The sequence below is a fragment of the Pristiophorus japonicus genome, chromosome 9, assembly GCF_044704955.1.
Source record: "Pristiophorus japonicus isolate sPriJap1 chromosome 9, sPriJap1.hap1, whole genome shotgun sequence".
Classification (NCBI taxonomy): Eukaryota; Metazoa; Chordata; class Chondrichthyes; family Pristiophoridae; genus Pristiophorus; species Pristiophorus japonicus.
In genome coordinates this window covers 209255724-209269804 of record NC_091985.1, presented here as the reverse complement: position 1 = coordinate 209269804, position 14081 = coordinate 209255724, and the positions used below count along the sequence as shown (strand labels likewise).

At 47.4% G+C, this 14081-nt stretch overlaps 2 protein-coding genes across 2 annotated transcripts in view; both read right to left on the bottom strand.

Moving 5' to 3' along the window:
- Nucleotides 1-14081, bottom strand: part of LOC139274101 (zinc finger protein 420-like) — a 506104-nt gene that overhangs the window by 98146 nt on the left and 393877 nt on the right. The gene's annotated exons all lie outside the window — the stretch shown is intronic.
- The window catches only part of LOC139273552 (zinc finger protein 208-like), a 115756-nt gene continuing 102816 nt past the window's right edge, over nt 1142-14081 (bottom strand). The window contains exons 7-8 of the mRNA XM_070890502.1: nt 2627-2637; nt 1142-2147 (exon numbers count right to left, since the gene is read on the bottom strand). Coding sequence (XP_070746603.1) covers nt 1269-2147; nt 2627-2637 — 890 coding nt within the window. The 3' untranslated portion in view covers nt 1142-1268. The remainder of the gene's footprint in view (nt 2148-2626; nt 2638-14081) is intronic.

Here is a 14081-nt window from a genome sequence, read left to right as displayed (position 1 = left end):
ATACCTGGCACCTCTCGATACTGCTCCTGATACCTGGCACGTCTTGAACTACTGTATCAACATTGGGAACAAATGACTGGGCTGAGGCCTGTCTTGGATTAAAAAGATGAGGACCACTATGTCTGTAGTGTGCACCAACTAGAGCAACAAGTTACCAAGGCTTCTTCGACAGCACCTTCTAAACCCATAATCTCCACCGTGTAGAAGGACAAGGAGAGCAGGTGTATGGAAAGACCAGCACCTCCAAGTTCCCTTCCAAGTCGCGCACCATCCTGACCTCAGAAACATAGAAAATAGGTGTAGGAGTAGGTCATTTGGCCCTTCGAGCCTGCACCACCATTCAACATGATCATGGCTGATCATGCAACTTCAGTACCCAATTCCTGCTTTCTCTCCATGCCCCTTGATCCCTTTAGCTGTAAGGACCATATTTAACTCCCTTTTGAGGTCAGTTCGTTAGATATATTCAACAACTTTCTGTGATAGAGAATTCCACAGGGTCACAACTCTCTGAGTGAAGAAATTTCTCCTCATTTCAGTCCTAAATGGCTTACCCCTTATCCTTAGACTGTGACTCCTGGTTCTGGACTTCTCTAACGTCGGGAACATTCTTCCTGCATCTAACCTGTCCAATCCCATCAGATTTTTATATGTTTCTATGATATCCCCTCTCATTCATAGACTGCAGCACGATTCAAGAAGGCAGCGGCTCACCACCTCCTAAACGGGCAATTATGGATGGGCAATGAATGCCAACCTGGCTCGCGCACCTCCCGAGAATGAATGAATAAATAAAGAATGAACACTGAGAAATGAGCTGCAGAACTACCGACACCGTCAGCTTTAAGGAGACGTTTAACTGTGGGGATCGGATTGAGATCATTGAGTTTGATTAAACTGATGTTAAAGTAACATTGCTGCTTTGCCCTGTGACAGTAACATATTATCAGAATATTTCCCATCGGGTGAAATCGAATGTCAGACTTGGACATCTTGTAGATTCATCTTTTAAAAAGTTGTGGGAACTCTGTTCCAAGATGTATTCCACTCAGTTCTGAACAAGTCCTCAATCAGCTCGTCTTATTATTTGAGATATCAAGGACTAGGCACACGGTGTTTAAAAGAAAGCCTATTTATTTGACATTTACAGACTATTAAACTATAGCCCAGTTATAGGGTTATTAACATCAGCAGAAACAAACTCCAACTGCCAGAATGAACATGGTTCAGTAACGGATGTGATTAACAGCAGATTCCAACCCCTGGAGTCAATTGTGAACTCGCTGGTGTCTCAGGAGGTCAGATGACACAATGAATCTCTTCCCACACACAGAGCAAGAGAATGGCCTCTCCCCAGTGTGAACTCGCTTGTTGTGTACCAGCAGGTCGGATGACTGAGCGAATCCCTTCTCACACACGGAGCAAGGGAACGGCCTCTCCCCAGTGTGAAATCGCTTGTTGTGTACCAGCAGGTCGGATGACCGAGTGAATCCCTTCCCACATTTGGAGCAAGTAAACGGTCTCTCCCTAGTGTGAACTCGCTGGTGTTTCAGGAGGCCGGATGACAGAGCGAATCCCTTCCCACATTCGGAGCAAGTGAATGGCCTGCCCTCAGTGTGAACTTGCTTGTTGTGTGCCAGCAGGTTGGAGGACTGAGTAAATCCCTTTCCACACTCCGAGCATGTGAACAACCTCTCCCCAGTGTGAACTAGCTGGTGTTTCTGGAGACTGGCTAGTGCAGTGAATCCCTTCCCACAGACGGAGCAGGTGACCGACCTCTCCCCAGTGTGAACTCGTTTATGCGCCAGCAGGTTGGATGACAGACTGAATCGCTTCTCACACACGAGGCAGGTGAACGGCCTCTCCCCAGTGTGAACTCGCTGGTGATTCCGCAAGGTGGATAACTGAGCAAATCCCTTCCCACACTCGGAGCAGGTGAACGGCCTCTCCCCAGTGTGAACTCGTTTATGTGCCAGTAGGTTGGATGACAGAGTGAATCCCTTTCCACACACACAGCAGGTGAACGGCTTCTCCCCGGTGTGAATTCGCTGGTGCATCAGCAGTTTGGATGACTTAGTGAATCCCTTCCCACACACGGAGCAGATGAACGGCCTCTCCCCACTGTGACTGCGTCGATGAATCTCCAGCTCAGACGGGTAATTGAAGCCCTTCCCACATTCCCCACATTTCCACGCTTTTTCCGTGGTGCTGGTGTCCTTGTGCCTTTCCAGGTTGGACGATCAGTTGAAGCCTCGTTCACACACAGAATACGTGTATGGTTTCTCCCCGCTGTGAATGGTGCGATGTTTTTTCAGGCTGTGCAACTGGTTAAAGCCCTTTCTACAGTCAGTGCACTGGAACACTCTCACTCGGGTGTGTGTGTCGGTGCTTTTCCAGTCGCACTGATGTTTGAAATCCTTTCCCACAGACAGAACAGACAAGTATTTCTCCTTCCACATTCAAAGGCCGATAATATTCAGGTCCTGATGAATCGAGTGACTCTGTCAGATCTTCATATGATGTTTGGTTTGAGTTTCCCATCTATAAATCCTCTCTTTCTAATATCCTGTAAAAGGAGTTTACAAAAGTCATCACTGTAAGTACAGGATAGAAATACAGAACAGACAATTCTAGTTTCTATACAATGTTCCTTCACATGCCTGGGATCATTTAACCCATAACCTAGACTGTTAATCACTTTCAGCTAGGGACTTAGCATGTGCCCCACAGCATCTCTCTCACCTTTGCTGTGCGGATAGAGTATCACGCCTGCAAACCAAGTTTTAAATTTAAATTCACTCAGAAAATGTATTTAACAGAAGATGAACATGTAAACAGATCACGGCCTAATACTCCAGCTCTACATTCCCATGAGGAAGTTTGTTATCTAACTCCTCGAGTGGACAAAATAAAGATCCCAAATTTAAGAGTCTCTCGAACTCTTTGTTAAAACCTTTCAAATCTTGCCCGGTTCTTTCCTTGTTACAGAATTCCTCCTCCCTGGTCAAAAACAACTAATTGGAAATTTCCAACCAATTATTTCACTTTCAGAGTTTCAAACTGACCAGATTCTTCTCTCAGAAAATCTCCAAAAAACTATTTGATTTAAACACAACTCTCCCCTCCTTTAAACCCAGGATTAGAGTTATCCGGGTATTTGAATACCTGACCACAAACATTTTATAAGGCTGTAACCGATGAAACTTGTAACACTGAAGCCTAATTTCCACTTCCGTGCGCCGGATTCTAAACCTGGGACTGTACATGGGGATTCTAAGCCTGGGACTGTACATGGGGATTCTAACCCTGCGACTGTACATGGGGATTCTAAGCCTGGGACTGTACATGGGGATTCTAACCCTGCGACTGTACATGGGGATTCAAACCGTGAGACTGTACATGGGGATTCTAATCCTGGGACTGTACATGGGGAGTCTAACCCTGCGACTGAACATGGGGAGTCTAACCCTGGGAGTATACAAGGGGACCCAGCTCTGGGGCTCTTCTGTTAGAATTGTGTGGGATGTAAATCATAAGCTGGGCACTTACCAACGCCTTCAGGAGAGATGGTGAGAAATACGATTTGTGGAGAGTGGGAATAAAATAAATGAGACAATGATTTCAGTCCTGGGCACTGGAGCCCCACCCACTAATTGTTGTCCTGCCAAGTTGGCTGCGCATGCGCGGTTACGCCGTGAAGCGAGCGGGCTGCACTCTGAACCTTCCCGCCTTCCTGCACAAAGATGGTGGTTAATCCGGGCCTGTTACCGGAAGAAAAAAATCCGTCGCTGCAAACGCGGGAGTTCCGGGTTATTACTCGGGGCTTGCGGCCTACACCAGTTGTTTATGAAGCCTCCCCGCCCACTTGCCGATCGATGACTCCCCTGCGCCCCCTGATTCTCACCCGGTGTAGAGTCCGGCTCCAGCCTGAGCTCGTCTCAGCTTCCATGTGTCTCCAGTGCTCGCTCTGCGCATGCTCAGCTCACACTGCCCGGGCGATTGACGCCAGCTCCGGAACAATAGGAAGAGCGGGGGCGGAGCTGGAGGACCTAGCGGGCGGTTGGTCCTCCAACCAATCGGAGTGAGTAAGAGGCGGGGCTGAGCCCGGATCTCCCTCAATGAGCATGCGCGGCTGGTGCAGCAGACGTTGGTCGAAGAGACGTTTCGGGAAGGCGGTAGGAGATTGTGGGCGCGGGGGAGGATGTGGACCCGTGGTTGGGCCGGGGAGCTTAATAAACACCCGGTGTAGGCCTCAGGCGCGGAATCAGAGTCCACAGGCCTCGTGTTTGCCCCGCGGTGACAGGCCCGGGTCAGCGGTATCACTGGCCGCCATCTTGCACAAGGCGGGGTCACGACGCATGCGCGGCCACCTTGGGCAGGAACAATGAGTGGGCGGAGCTTTGGGATCCCAATGCTCGCGAGACGGAGCAACCTGGGCAACAGGTGCATCATCACCTCACTGCAGTAACCGGGGCAACAGGCTCTTCATCACCTCACAGCGGTAACTCGGGCAACAGGCTCTTCATCACCTCACAGCGGTAACTCGGGCAACAGGCTCTTCATCACCTCACAGCAGTAACCCAGGCAACAGGCTCTTCATCACCTCACAGCGGTAACTCGGGCAACAGGCTCTTCATCACCTCACAGCGGTAACTCGGGCAACAGGCTCTTCATCACCTCACAGCGGTAACCTGGGCAACAGGCTCTTCATCACCTCACAGCGGTAACCTGGGCAACAGGCTCTTCATCACCTCACAACAGTAACCTAGGCAACAGGCTCTTCATCACCTCACAGCAGTAACCTAGGCAACAGGCTCTTCATCACCTCACAGCGGTAACCTGGGCAACAGGCTCTTCATCACCTCACAGCAGTAACCTGGGCAACAGGCTCTTCATCACCTCACAGCGGTAACCTGGGCAACAGGCTCTTCATCACCTCACAGCAGTAACCTGGGCAACAGGCTCTTCATCACCTCACAGCGGTAACCTGGGCAACAGGCTCTTCATCACCTCACAACAGTAACCTAGGCAACAGGCTCTTCATCGCCTCACAACAGTAACCTAGGCAACAGGGTCTTCATCACCTCACAGCAGTAACCTAGGCAACAGGCTCTTCACCTCACAGCAGTAACCTGGGCAACAGGCTCTTCATCACCTCACAGCAGTAACCTGGGCAACAGGCTCTTCATCACCTCACAGCAGCAGCCTCTATTTATAGTGCACCTTTAATGTAGTAAAATATCCAAAGGCACTTCACAGGAGTGTTATAATTTGTCACCGAGGCGAAAAGATTTAGAATCATAGAATCACAGAAATTTACAGCATGGAAGGAGGCCATTTCGGCCCATCGTGTCCATACCGGCCGACAAACAGCTATCCAGGCTAATCCCACTTTCCAGCTCTTGGTCTGTAGCCCTGTAGGTTACGGCACTTCAAGTGCAGATCCAAGTACTTTTTAAATGTTATGATGGTTTCTGCCTCGACCATCCTTTTAGGCAGTGAGTTCCAGACTCCCACTAAATTCTGGGTGAAGAAATTTACCCTCTAAACCTCCTACCTGCAGAGTGAGGGAGTTTGAGTTTTGGGCCTAGGCAACAGAAGGCAGGACCACCGATGGTTTAAGTGTTTATAATTAGGGATCCTCAAGAGGGCAGAATTTGAGGAGATCAGATAAATGGAGAGATGTGGGCTTATGAGGCTGAAGGAGATTACAGAGATAGAGAGGGGCGAACCCATGGAGGTATATGTAAACAAGGATGAGAATTTTGAAATTGAGGTGTTGCAAAATGGAACTAGTGTAGGTCAGCGAGCACAGGGATGATGGATGAACGGGATTTGGTGCGAATTAGGACATGGGCTGCCGAGTTTTGGATGACCTCAGGATAACGTAGGGTAGATTGTGGGAGGCCAGCCAGGAGTTTGTTGGAGTAGTCAAGTCTAGAGGTAACAAAGGCCTGCTTGAGGGCTTCTGCAGCAGATGAGCTGAGGCAAGGGCGGAGACGAGCAATGTTATGGGGGTGGAAATGGGTGGTTTAATTAAGGTGCAGATATGTGCTCGGAGCCCATTTCAGGGTCAAATATGACACCAAGTTTGCGAACAGTCTGGTTCAGTCTCAGACAGATGCTAGAGAGAGGGATGGAGTTGGTGGCTAGAGACCGGAGTTTGTGACGGGGAAATTTCTGCTCACCTGGTACTGGATGTCGTACAAGCAGTCTGACAAATTAGAGACTGTGGAGGGGTTGAGAGAAGTGGTGGTGAGGTAGAGCTGGGTGTCGTTAGAATCAAGAATGGTTACAGCACTGAAGGACATTCGGCCTGTCAAACCCTTGCCGGCTCTCTGCAAGAGCACCTCAGCTAGTCCTACTCACTTGCCTTTGCCCCCTAGACCTACAGATTTCCCTCCTTCAGGTACTTATCCAACTCCCTTTTGACTTGGCCTCCACCACCCCTTCAGGCCGTGCATTCCGGATCCTGACCACTTGCTCTGGTTCTTGACCCTTCCGCCAATGGGAACAGTTTCTCTCTATCTACTGTGTCCAACCCCGCATGATTTTGAACACCTCTGTTAAATCTGCTCTGCTCTAAGGAGAACAACCCCAGCTTCTTAGTTTATCCACATTACTGAAGTCCCTCATCCTTGGAATCATTCCCGTAAATCTTTTCTGCACCCTCTCTGAGGCCTTCACATCGCTCCTAAAGTGTGGTGCCCAGAATTGGACACACTACTGCAGTTGAGGCCGAACCAGTCTTTTATACAGGTTGATCATAATTTCCACGCTTTTGTACTCTGTACCTCTATTCATGAAGCCTAGGATCCCGTAAGCTTTTTGAACTGCTTTCATAACCTGTCCTGCCACCTTCAATGATTTGTGCACATAAACCGTTAGATCTCTCAGATGTATTCTCGACTTGACATCTGTCATACGCATTCTTTTTCTGCTTCATCCTACTCCCAGGCCGTCTGTGATGTTTGTGGCCTAGAGGAGTCCATGGGCCATGTATATATTCAGTGTGAGAGGTTGCAGCCCCTCGATAGTTACCTGAAGGGGCTGCTCCTTAACTCTTGGTTACACTTTAGCTCTGTGCTCCTAATCTTTGGTCGCCCGGTGCGGAGTGAGGGTGGGTAAGACAGAGGTTCTTCTCCTGGGCCTGGCTAAAACAGCAACTTGTAGGTCCAGAATGGGCGGGGCCCGGGGATGGGTCACTCTGGCTGCCTGCCTCACTTCCACGGTCAAGAAAGGAGGGAGAGAGAAAACGGGGAACTGCGGGCCAGTTAGCCTGACATCAGTCATTGGGAAAATGCTGGAATCCATTACTACAGAAGTGGTAACAGGGCATTTAGAAAATCATGGTCTGGTTATGCAGAGTCAACATGATTTTATGGAAGGGAAATCGCGTTGAACAAATTTATTACCTTTTTAGCAGGGTGGATGAAGGGGAACCAGTGGATGTAATATTGCAGGATTTCCAAAATGCATTTGATGCGCCACATGGAATTGGGGGTAATATATTAACATGGATAGAGGATTGGTTAACGGACGGAAAACAGAGATTAGGGATAAACGGGTTATTATCCGGTTGGCAGGCTGTAACTAGTGGGGTGCTAGTGCTTTGGTCTCAGCTATTTACAATCTATATTAAACATAATAAGAACATAACATAAGAACATAAGAATTAGGAACAGGAGTAGGCCATCTAGCCCCTCAAGCCTGCTCCGTTATTCAAAAAGATCATGGCTGATCTGGCCGTGGACTCAGCTCCACTTACCCGCCCGCTCCCCATAACCCTTAATTCCCTTATTGGTTAAAAATCTATTTATCTGTGATTTGAATACATTCAATGAGCTAGCCTCAACTGCTTCCTTGGGCAGAGAATTCCACAGATTCACAACCCTCTGGGAGAAGAAATTCCTTCTCAACTCGGTTTTAAATTGGCTCCCCCATATTTTGAGGCTGTGCCCCCAAGTTCTAGTCTCCCCGACCAGTGGAAACAACCTCTCTGCCTCTATCTTGTCTATCCCTTTCATTATTTTAAATGTTTCTATAAGATCACCCCTCATCCTTCTGAACTCCAATGAGTATAGACCCAGTCTACTCAACCTATCATCATAAGGTAACCCCCTCATCTCCGGAATCAGCCTAGTGAATCGTCTCTGTACCCCCTCCAAGGCTAATATATCCTTCCTTAAGTAAGGTGACCAAAACTGCACGCAGTACTCCAGGTGCGGCCTTACCAATACCCTGTACAGTTGCAGCAGGACCTCCCTGCTTGGATGAAGGGATCAAGTACAGTGTATCCAAGTTTGCTGACGATACAAAGCCAGGTGGGAAAGTACGCTGTGAGGAGGACGCAAAGACCCTGCAAAGGGATATGGACAGTTTCAGTGAGTGGGCAATAAGGTGGCAGATGGAACATAATGTGGGGAAATGTGAGGTTATTCACTTTGGTAGGAAGAATAGAAAAACAGAATATTTTTTAAAAAGTGAAAAACTAATAAATGTTAGTGTTCAGAGAGATTTAGGTGTCCTCGCACAGGAAACACAGAGAGCTGGCATGCAGGTACAGTAAGCAATTAGGAAGGCATGTTGGCCTTTATTGCAAGATGGTTGGAGTACAAGAATAAGGAAGTCTTGCTACAACTGTAAAAGGCCTTGGTGAGACCACACCTGCAGTGCACAGTGTTGGGGTCCTTATCTGAGGAAGGGTCTACTTGTCTTAGAGGGAGTGCAATTCACCAGATTGATTCCTGGGATGGGGGGATTGTCCTAATAGGAGAGATTGAGTAGAATGGGCCTATACTCTCTGGAGTTTAGAAGAATAAGAGGGGATCTCATTGAAAGATGTAAAATTCTGAGGGGCATTGACAGGGTAGATGCTGAGAGGTTGTTTCCCCTGGCTGGAGAATCTAGGAATAGGGCCCACAGTCTCAGGATAAGGTGGTTGGCCATTATAAGAATGAGATGAGGAGGAATTTGTTCACTCAGAGGGTTGTAAATCTTTGAAATTCTCCACCCCAAAGGACTGTGGGTGCTGAGGTGTTGAGTATATTCAAGACTGAGATAGATAGATTGTTGGACTCTGGGGTATCAAGGGATATGGAGATAGGGCAGGAAGGTGGAGCTGAGTTTGAAGATCAGCCATGAGCTTATTGAATGGTGGAGCAGGCTCGAGGGGCAGTATGGCCTATTCCTGCACCTAATTCTTGTGGTCTTTTGCCTTGTCGGTGCCCGGATGGCCCTGGAGAGTGAGCATGCGGTGTGTACTGGTTCCTTGATGCCTTCCGCGACGGTGACACCTCAGGGTATAGAGTGTCTCATACACACTGGGAACAACATTCTGGTTCAGTTGGGAAGGTGCCCTTTGCTTTTGTTGCTTATTTTGGCTTCTTTTAGTTTGATTGGATCACATATTTGTGGGAACAAAAGAGGAAAGAATATTCCATAGAAGCTGGAATTGTCTGTTTAGATTTTCTACCTACCCTGGACTTACATTGATGACTTTTGTACACTCTTTTATAGCGTATTAGAAGGGGAGGATTTACAGACGGGAAACTCAAACCAAACATCACATCAAGATCTGACCGAGTCACTCGATTCATCGTTACCTGAATATCATTGGCCTTTGAATGTGGAAGGAGAAATGTTTGTCTGTTCTGTCTGTGAGGAAAGATTTCAAACATTAGTGTGACTGGAAAAGCACCGAGACACACGAGTGATAGTGTTCCAGTGCACTGCCTGAGGAAAGAGCTTTAACCAGTTACGCAGCCGTAAAAAACATTGCACCATTCACAGCAGGGAGAAACCGTACACGTGTTGTGCGTGTGGACAAGGCTTCAACTGATCATCCAACCTGGAGAGACACAAGGACACCCGCACCACGGAGAAACCGTGGGAATGTGAGGACTGTGGCAAGGGATTCCGTTCCCCGTCCCTGCTGGAAATTCATCGGCGCAGTCACACCGGGGAGAGGCCGTTCACCTGCCCCGTGTGTGGGAAGGGATTCACTATTTCTTCCCAGCTGAAGACACACCAGCGAGTTCACACTGACGAGAGACCTTTTAAATGTCCGGACTGCGGGAAGTGCTTTAAAAGCTCCGGGGAGCTGAGGCGCCATAAACTTGTTCACTCTGACGAGAGGCCGTTCACCAGCTCCGTGTATGGGAAGGAATTCACCTGTTCAGCGAATCTACTGTCACACCAACTTGTTCACTCTGATGAGAGGCCGTTCACCAGCTCCGTGTGTGGGAAGAGATTCACCTGTTCAGCGAATCTACTGTCACACCAACTTGTTCACTCTGATGAGAGAGCTTTTAAATGTTCTGACTGTGAGAAGAGCTTTAAAACCAAAATTGATCTGCTGAGACACCAGCGAGTACACACTGGGGAGAGGCTGTTTACCTGCTCCATGAGCGGGAAGGGATTCACTCAGTTATCCCAGCTCACTACACACCTCCTTATTCATACCAGAAAGAGGCCTTTTAAATGTTCTAACTGTGAGAAGAGCTTTAAAAGCAGAAATAGTCTGATGAGACACCAATCTTTTCATACAGGGGAGAGGCCGTTCACCTGCTCTGTGTGTGGGAAGGGATTCACTCAGTCATGCAATCTCACTACACACCAAGTTGTTCACACCAATAAGAGGCCTTTTAAATGTTCTGACTGTGAGAAGAGCTTTAAAAGCAGAAATCAGCTGATGATGCACCAACGCACTCACACTGGGGAGAGGCCGTTCACCTGCTCAGAGTGTGGGAAGAGATTCACTCGTTCATCCAGCCTCACTGCACACCAAGTTGTTCACTCTGATAAGAGACCATTTAAATGTTCTGACTGTGAGAAGAGCTTTAAAACCAAAATGGAGCTGATGATACACCAACGTAGCCACACAGGGGAGAGACCATTCATCTGCTGTGTGTGTGGAAAGCGATTCACTCAGTCATCCAACCTCACTGTACACCAGCTTGTTCACACCAATAAGAGACCATTTAAATGTTCTGACTGTGATAAGAGCTTTAAAATCAGAAATCATCTGATGATGCACCAACGCACTCACACTGGGGAGAGGCCGTTCACCTGCTCTGTGTGTGGGAAGGGATTCTCTGATCCATCTAACCGGCTGAAACACCAGCGAGTTCACATGTGACTGCAGGGTTGGATTCTGCTGTTAATCACATCGGGACTGAACCTTGTTCATTCTGACAATTGGGCTTTGTTTCCCCTGAAACTGGGCCGGAGTTTAATTTTCTGGATATCTGACAAATAACTCAGCTTTGGTTCCAACACACATTTTGTCAATTCCTTGATTTTTCCAATATAAGAGGAGACTAATTGTTGTCCTGTTACCAACTGTTCCTTTTTTGGAGCTTTTCTCCTCCATTTAACAAAGACCTGTCCTTATGTGGCACCTCACATGACCTCAGGATGTCCCAAAGTGCTTTACAGCCAATGAAGTACAACAATATCAAAGTACATTTGAAGTGCATTCACTGTTGTAGTATCGGAAATGCAGCAGATGATTTGTGCACAGCAAGCTGCCATGAACAGCAATGGCCAGATAATCTGTTTGAATGATATTGGTTGAGGGTTGATGGGGCCTCGGTTGAAATCCTGTGCTGTACCTGCCCTGGGAGTGTTTGATGGGACAGTGCGGCAGAAGCTTTACTCTGTATCTAACCCGTGCTGTACCTGACTGGAGAGTGTTTAGGCAGACACTAGGTGCTCAGAATATCCCATTTCCCCAGTACTGACATCCATAACCTCGATGAGAGCAAAATTTAACCCAAAGATAAGAGAAACCCATCAGCTTCTCCCTGGACACAGATCCGGAGGGACAGTGAGTGTCCCGAATATTGTTGTACAGAGTGTTCGATAGTTCCTTTCTGGGTCTGAGCCTTTTGGTGATGATTTGAATTTGATGCCCTCGAGTTACTGACTCACCGACTGGTGGAAATAGTTTATCCTCATTTACCTGATCAAATTTTGAACACCTCCCTCAGATCTCCAATTCCCCTTTGTTCTAATGAAAAGAGTCCCAATTTCTCCAATCTCCCCTGATAACTAAAGGCTCTTGTCCCTGGTATCATCTCAGTGAATCTCTCTGCACCCTCTCCATGGCCTTGACATCCTTCCTGGTGTAAGATGCCCTAAAGCCTGACACAATATTCGAACTGTAGCCTAACCAATGATTTGTACAGGTTTACATGACCTCTGCCCTTTTGTACTCCACACCCCTATTTATAAAACCTAGGATCCCATGTGCTTTTTAAACCACTTTATCAACTTGTCCCTCGCACTTTTAAAGATTTGTGTATCTGATCCCCTTGTAGGTTTTAGAGATATTAACATAACATGGCTAAAACACATTGACATAAACTGGCTGATATAATGTGTATCATGGGAAAGAGAAGTTTAGTCTGAGTTAGAAAGTCAAACAATCGATTCACTGCAGACAGGTCGCCATGGCAACACTGATAAGACATTCCATTCACTGAACCCACTGTTGGAATCTGTAATCAGATCAGGGGAAAGAACAGGGTTTGTCTGTTAGTAACCACAATGTAAGCTCAAACCAGAGTGAGTAACACAATAGATTAGATTATAATGTGTGATGTTTATACCTATAATTGTGAAACTAAAAAATAACAACTAACAGCAGGCAGGGGAGTTTAGGGATAATGAGAAAATTACTGAAGAAAAGTAACTGCTGTGAACCAGGGAAAGTGTCCTTGTAAATCACAGATTAGAGAAATTCCAGCTGTCTTTTCCCAGCTTCCTGCCAAAACCCATCAGCGAAGACAAAGAAGAGTCTGGTGCCAGAGGTGGATCACTGCAGGGTATAAAAGTGAGGGGAGACTGATGTAAGGTGGCAGTCGGGACTGAAGACACCGGAGATCAAGCTCAGGGCACCCGAGGTTCCATCCAGTGGGCTGACCTCGTGTCATTTACTGTGGACACACGGGACTTGCATGTTTACTCTGATAGAAACATAGATATAGAAAATAGGTGCAGGAGTAGGCCATTCGGCACTTCGAGCCTGCACCACCATTCACTGAATTCATGGCTGAACATGCAACTTCAGTACCCCATTCCTGCTTTCTCGCCATACCCCTTGATCCCCCAAGTAGTAAGGACTACATCTAACTCCTTTTTGAATATATTTAGTGAATTGGCCTCAACAACTTTCTGTGGTAGAGAATTCCACAGGTTCACCACTCTCTGGGTGAAGAAGTTTCTCCTCATCTCGGTCCTAAAAGGCTTACCCCTTATCCTTAGACTGTGACCTCGGGTTCTGGACTTCCCCAACATTGGGAACATTTTTCCTGCATCTAACCTGTCTAAACCCGTCAGAATTTAAAACGTTTCTGAGATCCCCTCTCATTCTTCTGAACTCCAGTGAATACAAGCCCAGTCTTTCTTGATATGTCAGTCCCGCCATCCCAGGAATCAGTCTGGTGAACCTTCGCTGCACTCCCTCGATAGCAAGAATGTCCTTCCTCAAGTTAGGAGACTAAAACTGTACACAATACTCCAGGTGTGGCCTCAACAAGGCCCTGTACAACTATAGTAACACCTCCCTGCCCCTGTACTCAAATCCCCTCGCCATGAAGGCCAACATGCCATTTGCTTTCTTACCCGCCTACTGTACCTGCATGCCAACCTTCAATGACTGATGTACCATGACACCCAGGTCTCGTTGCACCTCCCCTTTTCCTAATCTGTCACCATTCAGATAATAGTCTGTCTCTCTGTTTTTACCACCAAAGTGGATAACCTCACATTTATCCATATTATACTTCATCTGCCATGCATTTGCCCACTCACCTAACCTATCCAAGTCACTCTGCAGCCTCATAGCATCCTCACAGCTCACACTGCCACCCAACTTAGTGTCATCTGCAAATTTGGAGATACTACATTTAATCCCCTCGTCTAAATCATTAATGTACAGTGTAAACAGTTGGGGACCGAGCACAGAACCTTGCGGTACCCCACTAGTCACTGCCTGCCATTCTGAAAAGTACCTATTTACTCCTACTCTTTGCTTCCTGTCTGCCAACCAGTTCTCAATCCACATCAACACACTA